Source organism: Onychostoma macrolepis, chromosome 14 (assembly GCF_012432095.1).
Source record: "Onychostoma macrolepis isolate SWU-2019 chromosome 14, ASM1243209v1, whole genome shotgun sequence".
Classification (NCBI taxonomy): Eukaryota; Metazoa; Chordata; class Actinopteri; order Cypriniformes; family Cyprinidae; genus Onychostoma; species Onychostoma macrolepis.
In genome coordinates, this window is record NC_081168.1 from 7714189 (window position 1) to 7736052 (window position 21864).

General features: G+C 37.7%; 3 protein-coding genes across 9 annotated transcripts in view; all 3 read right to left on the bottom strand.

The window, feature by feature from the left end:
• Positions 1-19: 19 nt before the first annotated feature.
• Positions 20-3481, bottom strand: zgc:92907 (uncharacterized protein LOC436733 homolog). Of its 3 annotated transcripts, none has more exons than XM_058798367.1 (5): positions 3463-3481; positions 2449-2551; positions 2118-2280; positions 550-688; positions 20-431 (listed from the first exon to the last, which is right to left on the bottom strand). In XM_058798367.1, the coding sequence occupies exons 2-5, from the start codon at positions 2527-2529 to the stop codon at positions 320-322; spliced, it is 495 nt and encodes a 164-aa protein (XP_058654350.1). In that variant the 5' UTR covers positions 2530-2551; positions 3463-3481; the 3' UTR covers positions 20-319. The 3 variants fall into 3 exon arrangements, with proteins under 3 accessions (XP_058654350.1, XP_058654351.1, XP_058654349.1); XM_058798368.1 differs by lacking the exon at positions 3463-3481 and adding an exon at positions 2678-2681; XM_058798366.1 differs by lacking the exon at positions 3463-3481 and having other exon boundaries at positions 2449-2642.
• A 128-nt stretch (positions 3482-3609) lies between these two features.
• On the bottom strand, positions 3610-8612 carry rap2c (RAP2C, member of RAS oncogene family). Its single transcript, XM_058798365.1, has 3 exons — positions 7614-8612; positions 6367-6671; positions 3610-5033 (listed from the first exon to the last, which is right to left on the bottom strand). The coding sequence occupies exons 1-2, from the start codon at positions 7884-7886 to the stop codon at positions 6393-6395; spliced, it is 552 nt and encodes a 183-aa protein (XP_058654348.1). The 5' UTR covers positions 7887-8612; the 3' UTR covers positions 3610-5033; positions 6367-6392.
• Positions 8613-9805: 1193 nt separating this feature from the next.
• Positions 9806-21864, bottom strand: part of mbnl3 (muscleblind-like splicing regulator 3) — a 49404-nt gene continuing 37345 nt past the window's right edge. Inside the window, exons 7-10 of one of the 5 annotated variants that reach the window (XM_058798364.1) lie at positions 21581-21616; positions 19766-19873; positions 18727-18821; positions 9806-16053 (exon numbers count right to left, since the gene is read on the bottom strand). In XM_058798364.1, coding sequence (XP_058654347.1) covers positions 16036-16053; positions 18727-18821; positions 19766-19873; positions 21581-21616 — 257 coding nt within the window. In that variant the 3' untranslated portion in view covers positions 9806-16035. The remainder of the gene's footprint in view (positions 16054-18726; positions 18822-19765; positions 19874-21580; positions 21617-21864) is intronic. The other 4 variants (XM_058798360.1, XM_058798359.1, XM_058798363.1 and 1 more) reach the window with 4 other exon arrangements.

The window sequence follows — 21864 nt, forward strand, 5'->3', positions numbered from 1 at the left end:
AAGCCATAAGGAACAAAAATAGGTATAAAATAACATTTTTATTAAATACTGTAATTTACTGTTAGATAACAGCTTTTTTCATCTTTTAACACAAATAATGTGTCAAAAAAGACAGCACTGCATAATACAGCTGCACACTTATGTCCGTACCATTATTATACACTCCAGTGCATTTATCATCAAAGGTCAATTATCAGTTTGGGAAGAACCAGTTCTTCTAAAAAAAAATTGACTCCTGAGGGTCCAGTGCAGGTTTTCTCATTGAAACAGCCTGTGCCCAAATTCTCATCAGTAACCGTCCCGGTTCAAGAGAGAGCTCTCAAACAAGTCCAACAGCCTTATCTAAAAAGTTGGCGAAGTTCTCTGGTTGACCAGGCACATAGGTTGTCAAGGCAGACAGATCCATATCCCTCAAAGTCTGAGGCAGAGTACTGTGATGAAGGGTTAAAAGCATGAACATGAACATTTGCAGTCAGCACATCAATTTAACCATAACAATAAACTTGAGCACTAACACAGTTGAGAAAGTGAATGCCCATGCCAACAAACCTGCAAGTGCAGTAGATGAGATGTGAATCTGCCTGCAGCTGCTTTGCGAGCTCCAGCTGGTGATTGTCCATTAATTTATCATTGACCACAACGAGGAGAGGTTTATTTGCTCCGAGTGCTTCCAAACAGCTTCCCGCTCCTGATTAGGATAGAGCAGATATTATGACATATGGGGCCGGTTGCATAAACTTCGATTTTAAGACTAGTCTTAAAAATTAAGACTCAAATTTTTACTTCAAGATTTTTCTAATTGTTTAAAGTCCGTTACATAAAAAGGTAGATTGGTCTACTTGGAATTTGAAAAATAACACACATTACCCCTTGGGTAACTGCTGGTTGGTCAAACTAGTATGGAGGACCAAGAGTGCCACTTAAAAATAAAATGAAGAATCAATTTATTGATTTAATAATTCAAACATAAAAATGTATATAAATAAATCACTTTTAAATGGACAAATTAATTGACATTTAAAGATGTTTATTTAATTCGTAAATAAATTAAATAAATGTAGTTTAATAAAACAATAAAACAATCAATTTAAAAATCATTTTTAAATGTGTAAATAAAAATAAAAATTTAAAACTGTTTATTTAATTCATGTTTTAAAACGTGGATTAATAAAATAATAAAAAGTACATTAAGCATTTTAAAACAGCATTTGGCAAACGCTTTTCTCTCTCTATTTGCCAATTGCTTTTCTTTGTCTTTTTGCCAAATGCTTTTCTTTATCCATTTGTCAATCGAGTTAAAAAATGCCATTGGACAGTACACACGTGGGAGCACCCAATCAACTTTCGCCTCAATTTGAAGAGCCAACCCCTCTTTCGCTTGTATATGTAACACGCACTCTCATTGGACAGTTAGAAAAGCTATACGTCATTACAGTGGTAGTTTGAAGATGTAAAACTTCAGGGGAATCTGAAGGTGCTTGGCGAGGAATTGTTGATGATTGGTTAGCTTTAGCTGATTTCTGCGGAAAAAAAATTCTCCTCTTGATTATCATTTTATATACAGAAGAGTTGTAGAGTTGAGGGAAGATGTTACAAATGCGGCGGATAATTGTGGATGTACAGTAAATGGAAGGATTTGGGTTAAGTTTGATGAGGCACAGAGTGTCATTCAACGAATCAGTCCCTCGGAATGCAGCAGTCGTCACGCAATGATTGTAGTTCCAAGCATTCTTGAACAACTCCAGTCGTTGGATGTACCAGCAGAACAGACGGCAAGATGTATTGGTGTGTCGCTAAGGACAGTCCGACGAAAACTTGCACGTGATGGTTTAAAAATGATTTTTTAAATTGATTGTTTTATTAAAATACATTTAAAAACACGAATTAAATAAACATCTTTAAATATGTCAATTAATTTGTCCATTTAAAAGTGATTTATTTATATACATTTTTATGTTTGAATTATTAAATTAAATTTTATTTTTAAGTGGCACTCTTGGACCTCCATATTATTGTTAACTGTTATCTGATGATTATTATGAAGAGTTTTCTTAATTTTCCTGCATCAAAAACCCAAAAATGAATTTGTGTTTGGGCCAAAGTTAGCTCTAACCCACCAGCATGACTGATGACCAGATCTGAGTGTTTCATGTCCTCTGCGATCGAGTCTTTGAAACGAAACACTTGAAGTGTCAGTCCTGGACAGCTGTCTGGTTCAGGCACAACTGAGCCTCTGCCAACCTGAAGCACCACGTCTGTGTAGCCACGGTCGATTAATGCCTGCATTCAGAAACACGGAAACAGTCATTAAAGTGAGCCAGGATGAATTTAAAACCTCACGGCTTATTGCTTATAAATCTAGCTCACAAGTACCGATAAGTATTTGTGACATTCGGCTTACGTTTCCTTTGCGGTTCTCACGAGGTTATTTATGAATGACATTCTTACCTTCACGGATTCATCTGAAGTCACGGCGCCAATCAGATCGTCAAAACTCGTCGTCCCGACAGTTACGAATACAGTTTTCATTATATCAGAGTGACAGGCTTTGCTAAATGTAACAGAAAACAGACGTGAACAAAAATGAACAAGGAAACAGTGAAGAAAATGTAAACATGAGGGTCTCTTAACACTCCATATTTCAAAATAAAAGTCCTACTGGCTTAAATGGACCTACTTAACTAGAGTCATGTGCATGATTTTAATAGAATATAGTGGTATATCAAATTATTTACTATTAGCCTACATTTATCTCTATAATAACCCCCCCGCCTTTTTTTTTTTTTTTTTAATAGGAAAGTGTTTATGCAGTTTCGCAAAAAAAAAAAAAAAAAAATATATATATATATATAGAAATCACAATTACTGTAGGAGAACATGGGGAATTGTAAGCATGGTTACTTTAAATTAAATTTTTCATAGAAATATGTCCTTAAACTCAGGCATATAAAAGCTCAAATGGTACTGCATAACTCCAATGACCCACTTAATTATTAGAACATTTTATATTAAAAATCTATTGAGCAATTAAGTGGTTCAGTCAATTTCCAATTTCCTCAGAAAATTTTCAAGCGGTTGGCAAGATGACTGAAAATTATTTTAATAAATAATAATAAAAGTTTTATTAAACTGTATAAATATGTTAAAATAACTAAAAACATAAGATGTACAGTAAATACATCTAATTATTATTTTTTTTTGTTTTGAATGCTTGACATTTCTGGAATCACAAAATTAATTGTGGTGTGGGAGTCTTTGGGTCAAAAACAGCTTTAAAACTTTTTTTTTAGCAGTTGATTACAGCTTCAAATGTTCATAAATTTCCTTTGCACACCTGAATTTGAACCCTTCAACATCTTTTTTTCTTTTAATAAATTTATTCTCTAAATCAGTGGCAGACTGGATAGTAAACTCTGGCCGGGTGAACTATGGACATTCAGAGACTCCAGAAGCCACACTCACGATCACAAGCCTTAAGTGGCTTCTGTCAAGTCATTCAGCCACAGCTATCTGATCAAGTGCTGCAGATGCTCATCATTCCAGCAGGTTTTCCCATCTCCACACAGAATGTTGCAGCTGTCATACTAGTCATCTTGTTCTTGCATATCTCCTAGACCACAGACGGGCAAAAGGATGAAACTTGGTCGTTTAACATTGTTGAACGTTCTTGAAGGCCCTATCTTTTTTTGTATTTAATGCGGTCTTAAATACTTTTGTATCTTATTTCTTTGTCTCTCCACTACGAAAAAAATCTGCAACAAAGTCCTGAACTTCAGTCAGATGTGCATGACAAAACATTATGCATTTATGGCATTAGCCCTATCCATGTCAAAATGTAACCTTTTTAAAAGCAAATGGAATGTTTTAGTTGGAAAACACCCTCATCTACTTAACTCTGCAAGCAAACAGCCTCCTTCTTCAAGCTCATCACAAGATCCTCACATTTCAGACATTGGGTTTCCCCCGCAATAAGACAGATTGTTGAACTGATAATGGCTGATTTCCAGGCAATTTAAAGGTCATTATCAAAAGCCTATTGTGAGGTATTGCATGCATTGATTTCAAGTTCTTTATTTAGTTGTTTTGGTTTAAATGTCTCAAAAAAAAAAAGTCAATGATAACCAACTTTGGCATTTGTACATTTGATGTGCTTACAGTGTTAAAAGCCAAAAGTAACATTCGCAATACTGTGCTGAATGGACTGCTGATCATTTAAGTTCATAATGAAGCAGTTGGAAACGTGTCCAAAACATATTGTAACTTGTTGGGCACAAATGATATGCAAGAGACATCCTAAAAATGAAATTAAAATACAAGAAAAGAAAAACCGACTCAACAGGGGTTTCAGACTGTAATCATTTAAGGCATCATCAATGCTGTACTTCAGAAACAATGCATACTGTAGTCACAAAAAGCTAAAACAGCCAACAGAATATAAAAATGCAATATTTATCTATCTCGGTAATTAAAGACTTTAATAAATAGAGTATTAGGAGAGAAAGCATACATACCAGTAGTTTAAAAAAAAATCAAAAGGGGGAAAAAAAGAAACGTTAGATATTGAGGTCTCGAACCTGCATAACGGCTGTTACAGCTTAATAATTAGATATCAAACTTAATATGTTAAAAGAAAAAAAACAGGGAACATTTTCAACGGAGCATCTCCAGGGGTATTACAGCCCTGAGCTGACCTGCTCGTCATAACCCTTTTCCCTATATAAGAAAAATAGCTATTAATAGCCCTGTCACAGATATCCCCATTCCCAAAAGTTTTCTGTGCTCCAATTCGCAGACTTGACTTGTTTCCAGGTAACCAAAACATAACTTGAAGATATTGTATATGTGCTCTACAATCCAGACCCGGTGGATTTGAGTTTTGAAGACCCTGCAATGATTTATTTCTGGACAGCAAAGCCAAGCCTCGGCCAGATGTCTTAAGTGTCAGAGTTCAAGGGGCTCAGTGGCACAGGTGTGGCTCAGAGGGTCATACGATCAGAGACTGGTTCAAGAGAGCGTCCATCTGGATCTTGTGTCTAAGAAACACAGAAATGACAAATGTGCTGAAGTCACAAGAAAAACAAAACAAAACATATCCAAGAGTGGGCGTGGCCATATGTAACTTAAATGTGCCTGGGCTTCATTCATTTCCCGTTACGTTAGCTGTACAAAACACTTTGTTATTCTTCTTGATATTGCAAGCTGGTATTTCTTATTATTTTAAATTCTTGTCATCATTCTTAAAGGTATAGTTCACCCAAAAAAAGAAAAAGAAAATTGTCATTTACTCACTCTTAAGTTTGAAACTACGAGTTTATTTCTCCTATTGAAAACAAAAGATGATATTTTGAAAAATGTTGGTAACCAAACAGTTGCTGGTAGTCATTAACTTCCATTGTATGGGGGGAAAAAATACAATGGAAGTCAATGGCTACCAGCAACTGTTTGGTTACCAACATTCTTCAAAATATCATCTTCAACATTCCTTTAACACACTGGTTCGTAGCACAAATATGTTTACCATTTACTGCACTTTAGTATTCTATATTTATTTATCCATAGTAGCTAATGAATAGGAAGTTAAGCACATTAACAAAAAATAGCTTGCTTTTGCGTTAAAAACAAAGGTGGAGAAAATGATATCTATAGCATTATATGATACTATGCATTGGCTTTGGAATTTAACTTCCAAATAAAGGAACCTGTTTGATGTAAGATGATCTGTTTGACTTGGATAATCTTACATCAGCAAAACATTTGTATAAGACTAAAAAGTTGTTTACATAAAGACACCACTAAAATGGCACATCTGGGTCATCCTAAAATTCTCCAGAAGACCATTTCCTGTTTTGCGACATCACTTTCCATTCAGGATGTTCGGTTTTCCTCTTTATTCACAAGGATTGTCCCTGCTCTCATGCGCCTGACTGCTAGTCCAGACAGCGCAGTCTTTTCATGCTTCATCTCATTGGTATTAAGCAGTTTTATTCTTCACGCCACATTCTTGGTGCGATCCAATGATAGCAGAGCTGAGTCAGCCTAGATAGCTGCTGTCCTCAAATTGTATTTTATATATATATATATATATATATATATATATATATATATATATATATATATATATATATATATATATATATATATATATATATATATATATATATATATATATATATATATATATATATATATATAAAAAAAAAAAAAAAAAAAACACACGCCACAATTTTATGTAAAGATATAAAATATTTCAATGTTTGTGTGTACATTTTGGAAAAATCAACCATCATGCACTCAATGAGATGTGAATGGACTAGAAAGCCTGAATGTTGGATTGTTTTTTTTCCTCATGGTTTTGCTCTCTCATACCTGGACTGAAAGTAAGGCCAGGACGCTCATTGCACAACACAGGCGGTGCAGCACTGCTCTTGCTTCTCGGGCAAAGTGGTGTAGTTCATCTGCCTCACAATCTCAGCAAACAGCTCATCAACCATGCTCTTGCTCTTGGCCGAGGTCTCTATGAAGGGGCAGCCCCACTCTTGTGCGAGGGCACGTCCGTCAGAGCCCGCCACCTCCCGCTCGGACTCCAGGTCCACCTTATTCCCCACCAAGATCAGAGGCACCTTCTCGAATCGCTTCACACGAACGATCTGGTCCCGCATGGGTCTGATGTCCTGCGGAGCAGAGAGAAGGTAATGTATAATGCATAAAAAAAGTTCAAACTCAGGATTCTAAATAAGTCAGTTCATGGAAAAATGAACGCTCTTAAAGTTGCAATGAAATGGAAGTGGTGACACATCTTTTCTTCCACACTGTGACGTACATCCAAGTGAAACGGATTAACGAAAAAGACAAAAGGGCAGGGCCTTGGTTCTGTGCTTTGATTTTGAAAAATACAAGTGATGGCAAATGAACTTGTAGGGGCGGGGTTTATGCGGACTAAATGATGGGATTGATTAAACCGTTTTTAAAAATGAAACATGTACAGATTAAATGTTTACAATAAGATCAATAACATGCATTTAGAATGTATATATATATACTTTTTTTGGCACTATATCTGGCTTCAAATAGAACGCTTGTTAATAATAATAATCTTATTTTTGTACTATTTTGCGTATCAGGATCCCTTCCAGTGCTGTTGTTCTATACATGATGCTTTTCTTTTTCAAATGTTTGTTCTTTTTTGAATAAAATGCTTTTCTTGTATAAGTATTACAAAATGTTGTGTGAACAATGTGTTAATGTGTTGTGAGAAAGAGTTGGATAATAAAGTCAAGTTAAAAAAAACAAATACAGAATGATAACAAGCGGGTGTGAGAGCACCAGGATTGGGAATAGTGTATTTGAATATAAGAAGTTTCAACCTGTTGCATGTATGCCATAAACTACTTTGTAAAAGAGACATATTTTTGATTTCCTGTCATTTACAATATGCCTAAGAGGGCTAAGGTTTGGTGCTCTCCTAAATCACTGGAGTTTCCTTGACAGAGTGATTTTCTGACCTCAATTGTGGTAATGTGGTAGTATGGTAATAGTGGTAAGGATGTCCTAATCTAAACCTCAAAAGTAAATTTGTCGTACTAGCTGAGCCAGACATGAGATGCAATACTCACCTGAAAAGACTGCTGATTGACAAGGCTGTAGACTAGAATGAAGCCTTGCCCATTTTTGATGTACAGATCTCGCATGGACGCAAACTGCTCGGTCCCAGCGGTGTCCAGGATCTCCAGCACCGAGGGGGACGAGTCCACCTCGATCTCTTTCCTATAGAAGTCCTCGATGGTCGGGTCATATTTCTCTATGAATGTCCCGGTCACAAACTGGACCGTGAGTGCGGACTTGCCCACGCCGCCGCTGCCCAGCACAACCACCTTATACTCCTTCATTTGGTCTGATCCAGGCTTAAGCTACAGCTAACTTTATCTGCTCAGCAACGGCCATAAAAACATAAAAATACCACAGCACTTCTTATCGAAGCGTTTTATGACCAAAACAACAACGGAGGAGCACTTTTATCAGGTTCGAGGAATTCAAAGCCACAGATTCAACAGCGGACGAGAGTGTTTTCTCTGGGTGAATGTCTAGCTAAATCCACAACGCCCCTCCATTAGCGCTCTATCGCCATTGGGATCCGTTCATCCGAGAGTTTGTTAGCCACAAAGGCGATGTAAAACACAAGTACTGTGTGCAGTCGTGTCCATGTTTGGCGTTCGTGTGAATGGAGCGCTACATGACTAGCGTTAGCTGGCTAGTGGTTTTCAAAGAGAGCGAGGCTGCACTCACATAAAAACGGCCCTTTCCTGCTTTAATACCGCTTCTGGGCGACGAATATTATCACCAGGTTCAGGTTTCTTGCTCTGAGATCCTTAACTCATACACGCCGCCTCGGAATCCTGCACTTCCTTCCCTTCTTGTGCCTCTTTTCCCCGGCCCGCCTCTGCATATCGGCCCCAGACAGCAGCAGCAGCGGCGGCGGAGCTCCTCTCTCCTCTCTAGCGTGAACGAACTGTTCGGCCGAGTCGAATCTTTTCAGTGAATCGGTTGAATTGATTCACGGATTACACGAATCGGACAGAATTGGGCCCAAGTGGTTCTCGGGTAAATTTAGCCGGGATCCGTATATTTCAAACATTTTCAATTTGTAAGAGCATTTGGAAACAAGGATTTGATTGGCTTTGACTTAATAGCCAATTAGCAGAAATGTTACAAAGGAAATATGTTTACGATTCTTGTATGGCGGTCTTATCAGCAAATAGTTGTTTATGAAAAATAACTTAATTTAAAACTTTTTCCCAACAGATAAAGATTTAGTACTGATTAATGTAAACTATAATGTACAATTACCTTTTATATGACTTTGTTTCATACACTGAATAATGAATGCAACAAAATGCAATGGCACACATGAAAGAAATATCCTACTCCTATTAGAAAACTTTTTTCGTTTTGGGGACGCTAGTCAGAGGCAACATCATTACACTCCAACACCAAAGGATAGGTTTTTGAACCGGTTCTTTGAAATGAACTGTTCGAAAGAACCGATTCGCGGAAATGAGGCGGCCCCGCCGAGGAGCTCCTCTTTCTCACACGCCTCAAACTGACCAATAAACATCCGCCGGAAATCACATCACTCTAACAAAAATGTGAGTTAGAGGATAGCAATTTTAAAAGAATTTAAATGAGTTTGATTTTTGTGAATCATTCCACTGTCATCTGAAAGGAAATTAGTGGCAAAAACTTGAAATTAGTATATCAGTATGTTTGCTAACTACCTGAATCTAATTAATTACTGCACGACGTATTAAATAATTAATATAATTCATAATAATATCGGTATTTTTAATGTAATTTTTGTTCTTATTGACTTTTTAAAAATATAAAACCCTCCAATATATTCTACACAGAGACTATAGGCCTATTTACAGACAGATAAAGTGTAACTATTTAGGCCTAAGTATTTTATAATCTGAGGCCTCTATAGCTGGAAGGAAACCTAAGCTAAACATGTCCAAGGCACAATCATAATGTAAAATGAGCAATCAATGAACATACTATATATGAATATCACTGGCAATTTAAAGCTTGTGTAATCATGAAGTGGTCAAAGAGCGGTCTCTATTAGTGGACTCACCTTGGGCATCAGGAAAATGTTACAACTAATTATCTTGGCATGTCCTGTGATTTGAATAGTTTTGTATTTGTACAGTTAATAAAATGAACTTAAATCCAATTATTTGTTTTGTTGACATCTCTGTAGAGCAGTCTGTGAATACATCCAGGAAAAAACACACACCAAACACGGTCCAAAACTGCCTTTAAGTGCTTTATTAAAATGTCAAACAAAAAGAACAGAAGTCTTAAGTATGTATATATTCCATACATTTATATATCGCAAAGGGATTGACAAGAAGCACAGTTCTTGAAGCACATACAAGCACAATAAGCTAAATAGAAAGAGAAGCATTTCATATAAAGAGTCAAAGCATTCAGTTTTATCTTGTCCTACAGTGGGAGAGAGAGGAATCAATTACATATGGCTTTGAAACAATGTAGACATTCTTTGAACGGTTCCACACACACAATAGCATTTACACAGGCATCGGCGTTGGTCACCGAACGTCAGCCGATGCCTTTAAAGGGACATAACCTCTGCATCGATGAACGATTTCATTCGAAACTATACAGCTTTGTACAACATTAATGTGATGCTCCGGTCTCAGGGACTTCTACAGGTTAAAACACGAACCATTGACGTTAGGGTTCCAGTCACAGAAATGACAATGACGTGACTGAATGCAGGGCACAGTTAGGTGGAAGTCTAACCTCAATGGCTTTCTTGACAGACCAGTCCTTTCACATCACACCGAATGTTTAGGCACAGGATAATGGACAGCAGAAGAGTGTTTGTCGATTTTCTCTGTCAAGCACAGTGGTAAAAGGAGCACCCCTATGTTCGCATTCAGCTTCTGGATGCAAGTCGGGACCCCTTAGTCTATGCTAAGTCCTAAGTGCTACCTCAGCTTTACAGTCAAAAGGCTGAGGACCATAATCGATTGGTCCAAAGGTGCGTCTATATGCGAGAACCTACAAAAGACTCAGTCTCTCCCTCACTAATAGGGCAAGTGCCATGGCAACAAAATTATTGGCTTCCAAAGCAACTGTAGAGCACAGAATGTACAAGTTTTCTTCAACAGAGGGTTCTGTCTAGCGATTTCACGTTGGATTTTGGAGCAATTTTGATTGAGGATATCCTGTGAGATTTTCAGGTTATTTGTTGGTCTTGGTGAGTGCACAAGAATGGAAAAGTGAAATATGTTATTTTGTGTAACCTGCAGCAATGCGTTCCAGCTGCGGTCTGATCCTGAGGTGCTCTTTACGCTGCCCTCCTGGTCTTCCTGTAGGGGGCAGAGCGTTATTACACCCCCCCCCCCCACCCTTTTTCATCGCGTCCCACGGGACTACACAGAAAACAAAACCGCACGACGTAGAGGTAACAAGAGAAACGAGCTGGCCGTTCTTTGGTTTCTGGACCTCAGGATCAGACGAGAGCGGGCACAGTGCTCAGGTCGCTGCGCTTTTGTAAGCTACGCAAAACTACAAAGCCTTTTTTGACATCATTTTCTCCGCAAAATGCAGTATCATGCTTAACGATGAGAACGAGGGCATTAGCAAACAGAACAAACAACAAATTCCTCGACACCCCAGCGAAACAGCATCTATCTCTTTGACAACCCTTTAAAAGGATAACTGTTTACCTGTATTCCGAACGATACAGACATTTGATTTGAATCTGCTCTTCTACATATATATATATTTATTCATCTATGTATATTCAAAATAAATTCTGAATATTTTGAATCAGTTATGTACATAAGTGCAAACAAGGTGAATAACACACATTCGTACACCGATGGGGTGACACGAGTCACCAGGTCCCAGCACAGCTGGGGTGCAGTCTGGGTGGGCCAGAGGGGGACAGAGACTTAAATCAGGGGCTCACGTATGGCTGATACCGTCCCGTTACTGACATCACATGGCTGCGTTGCTTATAAAAACCGCCAAACCTTTTCGGACCAAATATGAGACTAGAAAGTCTCTTTCCCCCAAATTGATCCATCAGATCAGTTCAAAAGCTCAGATGCTGTTTACGTAAAGATCTGGATCTTATCTAAAAGTGATCAGCAACCCCAATAGAAAAATAATAATCATTAAAACAGAAATAACGTATGATGTCTCCAAAGGGCCTTTGGACATAAAGTATCTCACAAGTCTGTATATATATACGTTTATATATACTGTATATATAATTTTACAAAATAGTCAATCATCTCTTTTTTCCAAGACAACTTAAGAACACATTCCCTTTCTGAATAAGTTAACGTTGTACATTATTTCACTTGAAGTGTGAAAAAATTCACAATTAAGATATACAAAGGTAGCCATGTTGTAGTTTTGTTGCCATAGCAACAAGAACTTACTATCATAGGTAACAATGAATCTATCATTGTAATACATACAAATGTGTATATTGATATATAGATATATAGATTAAGTAATTTTTTAAATCTTAAACCACTAACTGCACAAACTATGATGTAGATTATTCAGATTATTTTAATTTCATGCGATGACAGACTTTACGATGTAAGGTAAGGTAAACCGAGTAACGCTAATGATCAAACTCAAACTACCATTGACAGTTGTGTCAAAACAACACACCGTAACATGACTGAAGTCGTGAGGGTATAGTTAAAACAGGTACCGTTACGAAGGTCAATAATGTGAAAAACTAGAATGACGGTGACGATGCGTTTGTAATACGTACACATAGATTATTCTAGCTAACTACTTTATGCAGGTATGCACACTTCTTAAAAAGTGAGTTCTTAAAATGCTAAAGCCCCCGATGAGGCACATTGTTTTTTCTTTATCAAGTATTTCGTTGATTCCAGCTGGATTGCAGTTGGAGAAGGCATAATTCTTTATATGAGAGAGAGAGAGAGAGAGAGAGAGAGAGACAGAGACAGAGAGAAAGGAGCTTCTACACCTTGGCTGGGCAATGGAACTGAATTACAAAACACAATCCAACACATCAATAAACAGTAGAGATCGTTCCTAAACGAATCCACACGCACTTGCCCCAGTATTTCTTAAAACAACCTTAAAACACATGAACATTATACAGAGATGTTTACAATACAGATACTATTTCAGTTATGACACAGTATAGTATCATCTCGCTCTGATTTTGTCTTGGTTTAGACCACCGCTGTATGATATCGTTTCACTTGTGTTTGGCCTAGATAGTGTGTGTGTGTGTGTGTGTGTGCTGATTAGCAAAAAAGTTGCAATGATGTTTTTAAGTCATAAAATCAGCTTTATGGCTCTCTCTTGGGGTTACGCCGCTGAAACAACATGGCTGTCCCAAAGGAGACAACAGTTTAGAGAAGGGTCTTTGAGATAAGTGACGAAAAACGCTTTTTGTACATCAACAGTGGATGGCATTGGGAGGCTTTCACTTCCTTGATATGTTGAGAAAGGTTGTAGTTTCGTTCGAGAGAAATGGTGAGACAGGCATCCAAAACCTCTCGTGACATTCTCTCTGTCTTAAATGTCACATTCATATATGCATGTAAAGGCCCGCGGAGGGGCTCGTAAATGAAGCTTTGGCTGATGAGGGCCTTTTCTAAGTACCCAGTCTGAAAAGAATCAAAATTTCTTTTAATTGTAGCATGTCTACACGAGAGCCGCAGCTTTCAGCTCACAGTCCAAAATATTCCGATGTCACACGGTCATCTACGCCCTTGCATTTTAGAGTCTGCCGACTTTTGAAAGTAAGGACACAGTCAGTGATTTCAACCTGTTCGCACATGAACACAACAAACACAAAAACAACTTAAAGAGTTCAATCAGCCGTCTATCTCAAAGTCAAAATGGGCAAAGAAACTCCCCTAATGGATTGCAGGCCTCTGTGTATTGTCCGTCTGACACAGTTTTCATGTTTCCTCCGTGGATAAACTATCAATAATGTATTACGGCAATAATCTAATAGAGCTCTTGGTTGGCAGAGACCGGAACTCTATTAGCGGGTGCACACTCATGCAGTAATAAAAACAGCTGCTGAAAACCGCCCTACTGTCAGTTTCCCAACTGTAGGACTCGCCTAATGAACGGTAGCAATAACTGAGATGTTTCAAAACAAAGCGCAAGATAATAGCTTGCTCCAATAGGTTTAGATTTGTCGCTTGGGTGGGCACATTTGCAATATTGCAATTTAAATCCATCTGGCTCATGACCTTGGCATGTCAAGGCCTGATTGTGCAGTCTGAGTTCTCCAGTGATTGGCACAGGGTGACCTGTCTGAGAGTCATTGGCACAAAAGCAGTGCACTTGACATGTCTGTGCGGGGGGCGCATATGCTGCTGAATACAGCAAACTAATGGGAGAGACGCTGGATATTCAAATCAGGTACCAGTCTGTGACTTCTACAAAGGACTTTGCATATCTCCTTGTGATTTTAATGATCGGGATTTAACATATGTGTGCCAATCTGTTATAAATGAGTGTGTAAACCACTAAACATGCAGGTTAAAGAATAATTTTGGCAACTAATGGAGACTGAAAACTCATCTTATTGTACACTCAGGGATGCACCAAACATGGCTGAACAAAAAGACGAACAGACTGTCACACAGCAGGTGGGGCAGAGCATGGATTTTGGCAGAGACAGTCCAGCCATCAGAAGGGGTTTGTCTACAAGAGATAGACATGGTAATAGGGTGAATCTTCTGAAAATGTCACATTTCACACCAAAATCAAAACAAAGAAAATCTGATTTTCATGACAATTAAACTACATTTCCATAATGCATTGTATGTTTTTGCACCGGAGCAATTGCATTTTGAAATCCTCTATGATTTTCACTAGTACAATATAGCGATTATAATATAATTGTTTTTAGTATTATATTTTGTTAACAACAGAATTAGAACAAATATAACCACGATACTTAAAACATTTTTTTATTGCACATTATAGTGATAAAAGTGAGATTTGTTGCATTATGGTAATAACAATAGAAGTGCTTAATTGTCATAAAAATTTGTTTCAGCAAATATTTTCTTCTTCTGCTTTTGGGATGAAATATGACTTTCGCCAAGTAATTGAAGAAATGCAATATATAATCTAAAAAGCGAATTTGAATTTGCAGGACATCAGACAATAAGAAATATTTGCAAGAAACATTAAAGAACAAAGACCAGCTGGAATAAAAATAAAGTCCAGTTAAAATTTTCTCAATGAGACATCTTATACATCCAGAAGGCCTGCAATCAGACCTTACATTTCAGCGTGCGTCACACTGCGTAACAAGAAGTGCTCATATTTAGTCTGCTTAAGGCAGTTCTATTTTTAAAATGGAGGTATGAATATGTGAACCAATCTTCTGTTTGACCGTCTCGATGTGGAGCTTGAAATGCGAGGTGAGATACTTCAGGCATGAATAGTAACACTTATCTCAGTTGACCAGTTTTAGCCTGTTGGAAAGTCATTAAATAAATAATACTCTTTCAAGAAAAACTCACAACAACACACATCCCTAAGTAGACGGAGGAACGACACATTGATTCTGAAAGGCTACACAGGTATACTTTCTTAGTCTATGATAAAATGTAAGTCAGTTGAGTACAGAAGAACTGGGGGAAAAAAAGACGTCCACACACTTGTAACTCAAAGGCACGAAAAACGACATTTTGAAAACCTAAATTAACGAAAAACCTAAATCAGTATCATGAGAATCAGTATCAGATTATCTTACAAAAGCATCAATCATTTTCAAAGAACCTTTTTTTTTCTCGACATTTTGAAATGTAAACATGAAATAAAACGTGCCACGTTCATTAATCATAATTAAATGTGAAAGAAATTACCACCACAACTATGTAAAATTTCATTAGGTGCCGCTCTCACACACTCTGGGTTTTCACATTCTACGACGGAGGAACATTCTGTCTGCTGATGATCTGCATCGACTCCACCTCTTACCGTACATCAAACGAGTCGGCTCTGAAATCTAATGTTCACCTCCAGAGAATTCACTCTTCTCAGCTAATTGGTTTGCATGTATTCGTATGGCTGTGAGTTACGAGAGCGCTCCATCTCCTGATTCAGCATCCGTGCGCTCCTTGCGTCTCCTTACATCGAGATGGCATGCTTCCTTAAACAGTTGTAGGTCCAAGCTTAAGTATTGCCTGTTTCAATATCAACAAACCTCTGTTGACGTCAAATGAAGTGGGAATCTCTGATATGAGGATGAATGTATTGCCCGTTAAGGACGTACTGATTAGGCACACGTTTTGTTGCATTCATTTTTCTGTTGTTTGGGCACATGTTGCATGAGAGATGGGCCTGATTAGGTTGTGGGATTGCGGGAGAGGCTTACTGGATTCAGCGTCATTGGTGCAGCCACCAGGAGTTTAGGAACGGGACAGAAATGGGCCTCCATGGGAACGCACTGGAGGTCGATGGGGTCGGCGCTCAGTACCTCGGCGCCGTCTACTGGAAGACAGGTACAAACAGCCCAGAGATAAGGAGGTGAACCTCTTACGGTCAAGCAAGCAATATGCAAAGAGAATATAGTCAATTCTTATCTTATCTACTCCAACATCAAATCCGCAGTTCATTTCGAAAATGAGAAAAAGAATTACAAGAGTATGAATAAATATTGTGCCATATGATCATATAACGCATCAGTTATCTTGAGACAGCGGGCGCAGACCTGCAATTCCACAATCGTAATTTTGCGAGACGTATTTCGGCAAAAAAGCAAGCGAAGCAGGAAATGAGTGCTGACACCTCAGGTCTGTGCAGCGTTATTGGTCTATGCCTGAACTCCAGAATTACCATTACATGCTAAACTAGAGCTGAAAACCACACCGAACATTTCGACAGCTTACATAATGCTAAACACAGGGTTCCTACGCATTTTCCATTTCAAAATTACACACTTCTCTATGGATTTTTCAGACCATACTTCATAGTAAAAAATAAACGGTTAAGGGTTTAACGATTAAAAGTTCAATTCCCAATACTATATTTACAATTTGATGCTCCCACAAAAACTAGTGTTACCAAAATGTCTCTAGTCAGTACCAAAAGCAGTAAAATTTCCTGGTTCTTGGTAACAAAGCAAAAACTATTGGAACTATTTAACTATTTTATTTAGCTATTTGACAGCATGTCGCCTTCAAATATTTTTCAATTAAGAAAACATTGTTCAAAAAAGTTCAAGCAAAAAGCTACTAATAAAATGAAGACGAAACTCAAAGTTTTCATTTACACTTCAATAATTTTTTTTGTCCCATCCGCTGCTATGGTTATCACTGTGACAATCATCACAATTTCAGATTCAATCCGGCATTTAAATGTGATTGTCACTCCTAAAAAAATAGTGCGTAAAAAAACCCTGAAACTTTTTTCCAAATCAGCATGAAAAATAATACTTTTACAAGGAGTTCTGCACTCTAGTGAAAACTCCCATTATAATAATTGAAGATGTCTGCACAATGAATCTCTTATTTACATTGTGTTTACAGTTTGTTGGTTACAACAAAAGGATTTGTGAGCGTGCATAATTTTAAAGCATGCGCTGACAAACAACTCTAGCATTTCGAGCAGTATTAAACAAATTCTCAACATAAACATGTCTGGCCATTGCATTCATATGCTCAACAGCCATATCTGTAATTGGCTAAATGCTTCAAAAACAATTGTAAATCGAAACCTTTGACGCTCTTCACAAATACGCCAAGCACAAAGGCAACAGTTGCACCTGAATAGAAATATTCATAATTCTGCTGAGCTAAAAATATAGTCTATAAACAAACTTTTTTCTAGACCTGAAAATGACTAAAATCAAATTCTATACTTTTCCAAACTGCGTAGGAACCCTGTAAACAATCCACAAAGTAGCTCTTTAAGAAATAAAGAGGCAAGCAAAACATGTCCCTTTTTCAGAAAGTTTGGCCTGGTCAAGCTTGTGGCTTACCTATGATTTTGCAGAACACATTAACTAAACAGACTAAATGGTGAACTTTCAATTTCCCTTAAAGGTAAATTTAAGACAAGTACAAACAAAAATTCTGAGAACTGTCATCTAAAAACAGACACCCACATCCTATTCACAGAAAAACGCAGAGGACACAAATACCATCTCACTCTAATGTGAGCCACAGAAACAACTTGCTCCAGTGCAAAATTCTTAAAACATGGTGAAGGGGGAAGTAAAGACAATGAACTTTTGAACTTTATCACTTAAAGGGATAGTTTGTTCAAAAATAAACATTCTGTCATCATTTACTCGCCCTCATGTTGTTCTGAATTTTCTTTTTTTTTTTTTTAAGTATCATTATTGATAAATGATAAATTAAATCCATACCATTTGAACTGAACTTGAGAATCACATCAGTCCAATTCTCAAAAAAAAAAAACTTTTAGCAGAAGCTTTTATCAAATTAGGACAATAGAAGCAATCAAAAATAAAATTAATTCAAAATGAAGTCATTTGAGAATGAGATCAAATAGTTTACTGAAAATAACTGAATCAACATAAAAAAAGATTAATTCAAGAATCATTTAAGTAATCTGGGAATCTAATCAAACTATTTTATCATATAAGCTAACATTCAACTTCAGAAGACTTGAAACATAATTGTACAGTGCCTTTTTGTTGTTGTATTTTTTCACTTAATGTGGTAGCTATAAGCTGCTGTTGTATGGAAAGAGCTGGCTAATGATTCATTATTAATGTCTAATGTTGTGTTCCATGGAAAAAATAACAGCATACAGGTTTGGAACAACATGAGGGTGAGTAATTAATGACAGAAATGTTATTTTGGGTGAACTATCCCTTTAAATGTAGCTATTTGCTCTCTAACACAATGAAGACACTGAAACAGACAGACAGAGATGTGAACACACACACAGACACATGGTGGAACTGGGACATTGTGCTAAAGAGGTAAAGAGGCTCCTCACTGGTCCATAGAGAACTCAAGGTCGTCACGTTCTGCCATTTGGAATCAGAGAACAGTTGCAGTAACATTATCTTTACTTGGATTGCATTTAGATTTTCAAATCTATATATAAAGACAAAAGCATTATTGTCTATGGACCAGAGTTGGATGCCTTACAGCTGTAAAAAGGAGAGGCCAAAATGAAGGGGCAAACCTGGTTGGAGGTGGCTGATTCAGCAAAAGGAACATTGGTGACTGGGGTCGTAGCCGACGAAACAGTGGAAGTGGTGGCACCGTGCATCATGGGAACTTTTTTCAGGCGAGTCAGACAAGAAACAAGGGAAGGGGGAAGGTGGAGGGCAGGAGGAATGTTATGAGTACCATGACATAATATGCCAAAGGAATAGGCTGAGTCATGGCAACTACGTCTTCATGTATTGCAAAGATGATGTATTCACTCAAGTACAAACATGCAAACAGAACTTAAAAACATTTTGTTTCGTTACCTTTTAGCTTAGAGAGTTTTATCTGATCACCATTACATTTAGATAAAACTATTAAGGGTAAAATAAAAACATGGCCGTCATCAAAATCACAAACATTTGAAACAGACCGTTGAAACAGAACGTCTGACTGTCATATTTTGATGGGGGCCAGAGAATGGATAAATATACAATAGAGAAAAGAAGGGGAATGTAAATATGCAGTTCATTCCCATTCAAATTGCCTTAAAATAATATGACACTTTACTTCTTTGGTTTGGAGTTAACCTGATAATGAATGAAATAAACGTTCTACAACACTTGTAAATATGAATTAAGAATCGAATCTAATAAAACCAGCTAAAGTTAAAGAGATAAAGGTCATATTATAAGGAAAACTGCAAATTAACACAGCATGATATGTACACAGCAAGTGCATCACAGATGTCAAATAATGTCATAAAAATACAGGCATGCGCACAGGCACACTGGCACACTCACTGGTTCAGCACAGGTCTAGTGTTTTAACTGGATTGTTACCAGCTAAACGACTGTTAAGGACAAATTTAACTTGGCCCGCTAAAAAACAAAAAAAGAGATCATTGTTCGTCTACGGGCATGGAAGTGTGTGCGCAACGGCATTTCTGCTAGGCTTTGTTTGGGATTTTTAACACTGAAAGTGAGCAGGGCTGATTTCTACCTTTCTAAACAGGTAAATGGTAAGTTTGTGTGTGTGTTTGTGAGGGGAGGGGACCTAGACTCTACCCTCACCAGTATGTCCAGGCCCTGACAGGTAACGGCTTTGGGGGGCCCTGCAGCCGGTCCAGTCCCGCCTCTCCCAGCGGCCCTCTATCATTGGGCCTGGGGGTTTGAAAAAGCCTATAATAGATTTCAGGAGGTGAGGGAGAGGAGAGGATGAGGAGGAAAGGGCACAAAGAAAAAGGAACCAGTCTTAATGAGTCACTCTGAAGGCTTTGGCCTTGCTTGTTTGTGCCCGCACTGTGCTGTCAGCTGCACACAAAATCACACGCACACATGCATGCACAAACACATACGACAAGCCGAAATAATGAGCAAATGATAAGAAGCAGTGAAAGCAGACAGGTTGGGTGTAAACGCAGTGACAGACGGGACAGGGTTGGGCCTCCAGTTTGAGACCTAATGAGGGAAATGACTGTGTAAGGTGCACATGTTAAGCTGTCCTTGTCATTGTCAGTACTGACCATTACATATATCTTGTATTGATGTTATATGGTGTTTCTTTGACTATGAGCACTTTTTTTGTCTTTTCTCCTCAAAGTCAATAGTCATATATTGTGTTTAACAGTATTCTTTGGTAAAAATGAAGGTGACGGAAATGAACTACTAGATTAAAAATACTTAAAAAAAAAAAAAAAAAAAAAAGATCACAAATTAAATATTCTGTTTATGAGTGATATATTTTAGTAGCTATGAACAATACAATCATAATGTGTAAATATATATATATATATAGATTTTAATACTGTTTTTTTTTGTGTGCAAATATTCACAATTAAAATGGAAATGGTTTATGGTCATTTCTGTTTATAAAGGTTTATAATATTTCTTTGTTTAGATTAACCATAGATGTGAAATGTAGTAATTCATATTGTTTCATTTTATGATGAAATTTAATTATTTGGATTGAATGTCTGGGTCTGGGACAAGTGTAAAACAATGTAATCTACATATAATAGACATGTGAAAAGTAGCAAAAATGAAGGATGGAAATGTGACGAGTGGGGCGGGGCTGAGAGCCGTGGGAGCAGAGCGAGACCCGTGGACCTCTCTCGTCTTGCACTTTCGTCGCTCCTCCTTTTATCCTTCTGGAGCTCCTCCGTGGGACTCGAGACCGGTGAGTGGCGCAGGTGTCGCTCGTTATTATTTAACTCCACCGGCCTCGCTCCGCTCCCATGGCTCTCGGCCCCGCCCCACTCGTCACAGGTAAGTTTTAACAAAACAAACCAAAACAAAGTAAAACACCAAACCAAAGAAAAACCAAAGCAAAGCAAAGCAAACCAAACCAAACCAAAAAATAAATAAATCAAACCAAACCAAACCATTCTACATATAACAGACATGTGAAAAGTAGCAAAAATGAAGGATGATAAGTTAACAAAACAAAGCAAAACACCAAACCAAAGAAAAAACAAACCAAACCAAAACAAAACAAAGCAAAACACCAAAACAAAGAAAAAACAAACCAAACCAAAACAAAACAAAACAAAGCAAAACACCAAAACAAAGAAAAAACAAAACAAACCAAAACAAAACAAAACAAAGCAAAACACCAAACCAAAGAAAAAACAAAAAACAAAACAAAGCAAAATACCAAAACAAAGCAAAACAAAACAAACCAAAGTAAAACACCAAACCAAAGAAAAACCAAACAAAGCAAAACACAAAAATAAAACAAAAAAAACTAAACAAAAGTGCCCACAGCTGAAGAAACACCCATGATACACTGCTGGGCCTGCTGGAAGTGGATCACCCTCCTGTCTGTCACAGATCTGAGATGCTGCTGTAAGGAAATCGCTGATCCAGAGAGTCTGGGAAGTGACCTACCAATGCCTCCAGATGGAGCCATGCAGAATACGGAGCCTGCAACACCATGCACAAAGAGCCCAGGAGAAGAGAGACCGAGGAGGATGGAGGAGTGGAAGAGATGCAGAGAAGGGGGAGTGAAAGCAGCATGAGAACAAGACAAAACAACTTTAGAGTTAGTGACACACAGCGAAAGAGCGATGACCATCATTATGGGCGACATGGTGGCGAGATGGAGACAAGGACACAAAGCAGGGAGAAACCAAGAGGAAATGAATCACGCTGGTAGAAAGATCCTCATCAGG